We start from the raw sequence: 820 nt of genomic DNA on the forward strand, positions 1-820 counted from the left end.
TAGCATGCCTGCTCGGGGAGTTCCCGCAGCTGAGCTGCCTGGGGCGGGAGGTGCTGGGCCGCGGGGCCCTGGCGAGGCGGCACCTGCGGGCGGCAGGACTCCTGCTGGTGGAGGTAAGCAGGGTGGAATTCTTGACCTCGGGAATGCCTGAGCTGGGAAACCCCCGGGGACACCTGGGTGTGCCCCCTGCCAGGTCCACCACTGACCGTGGCCACAGGTGCCACATCCATACAAGGCTTAACACCCCCAGCCCTTGCCAGGGGGGATATCCCCAAAATATCCCCCAAATATTGCCCAGATCCCCTCTGTGCCTCCCCAGGTGACACCTGAGGCTGTTCCCTCTTGTCACCTGGAAGCAGAGCCCAATCCCCACCGCAGGAGGTGTCCCCAGGCCTCAGGTGTGGCCTTACCTGTGCCCAGGGCAGGGGACAGTCCCTGTGGTGACACCCGGCATACCTGGGCACACTGTGGTCACGCCTAGGCACACTGTGGGCACTCCTGGCACACCTGTTCTACACGGATGGGGATACAGACACACTTTGGGGGCTGCCAGCCCCCCCTGTCCCCTCCCCCCAGAGCTCAGCAGGGATGAGCCACTGTGATCCCCCCTGGGCCACCTGCCAGGTGCCGGGGGGGGACAGGGGTGAGTGGGAGGTGACACAGACCAGCTGATCCCACAGAGTCAGCCAGGATTAACCTCCTGGGGGTAATTATAGCCCTTGGGGTCAGGGGGGCAGCCACGTGTCATCTCCCAGGGTCACTGTCACCCCCTCCAGGGCCACTGTCACCCTCAGTTGGGTTCTGAGACCCCCCTCCCAGG

The 820-nt window shown here is 65.0% G+C and overlaps 1 protein-coding gene across 1 annotated transcript in view; it reads left to right on the plus strand.

Moving 5' to 3' along the window:
* Positions 1 to 820, plus strand: part of TBRG4 (transforming growth factor beta regulator 4) — a gene marked incomplete at its 5' end in the record, with an annotated part of 7,612 nt that overhangs the window by 6,530 nt on the left and 262 nt on the right. Inside the window, one exon of the mRNA XM_009076259.1 lies at positions 1 to 113. Coding sequence (XP_009074507.1) covers positions 1 to 113 — 113 coding nt within the window. The remainder of the gene's footprint in view (positions 114 to 820) is intronic.

This window comes from Acanthisitta chloris, unplaced genomic scaffold (assembly GCF_000695815.1).
Source record: "Acanthisitta chloris isolate BGI_N310 unplaced genomic scaffold, ASM69581v1 scaffold21606, whole genome shotgun sequence".
NCBI classification, from domain to species: Eukaryota; Metazoa; Chordata; class Aves; order Passeriformes; family Acanthisittidae; genus Acanthisitta; species Acanthisitta chloris.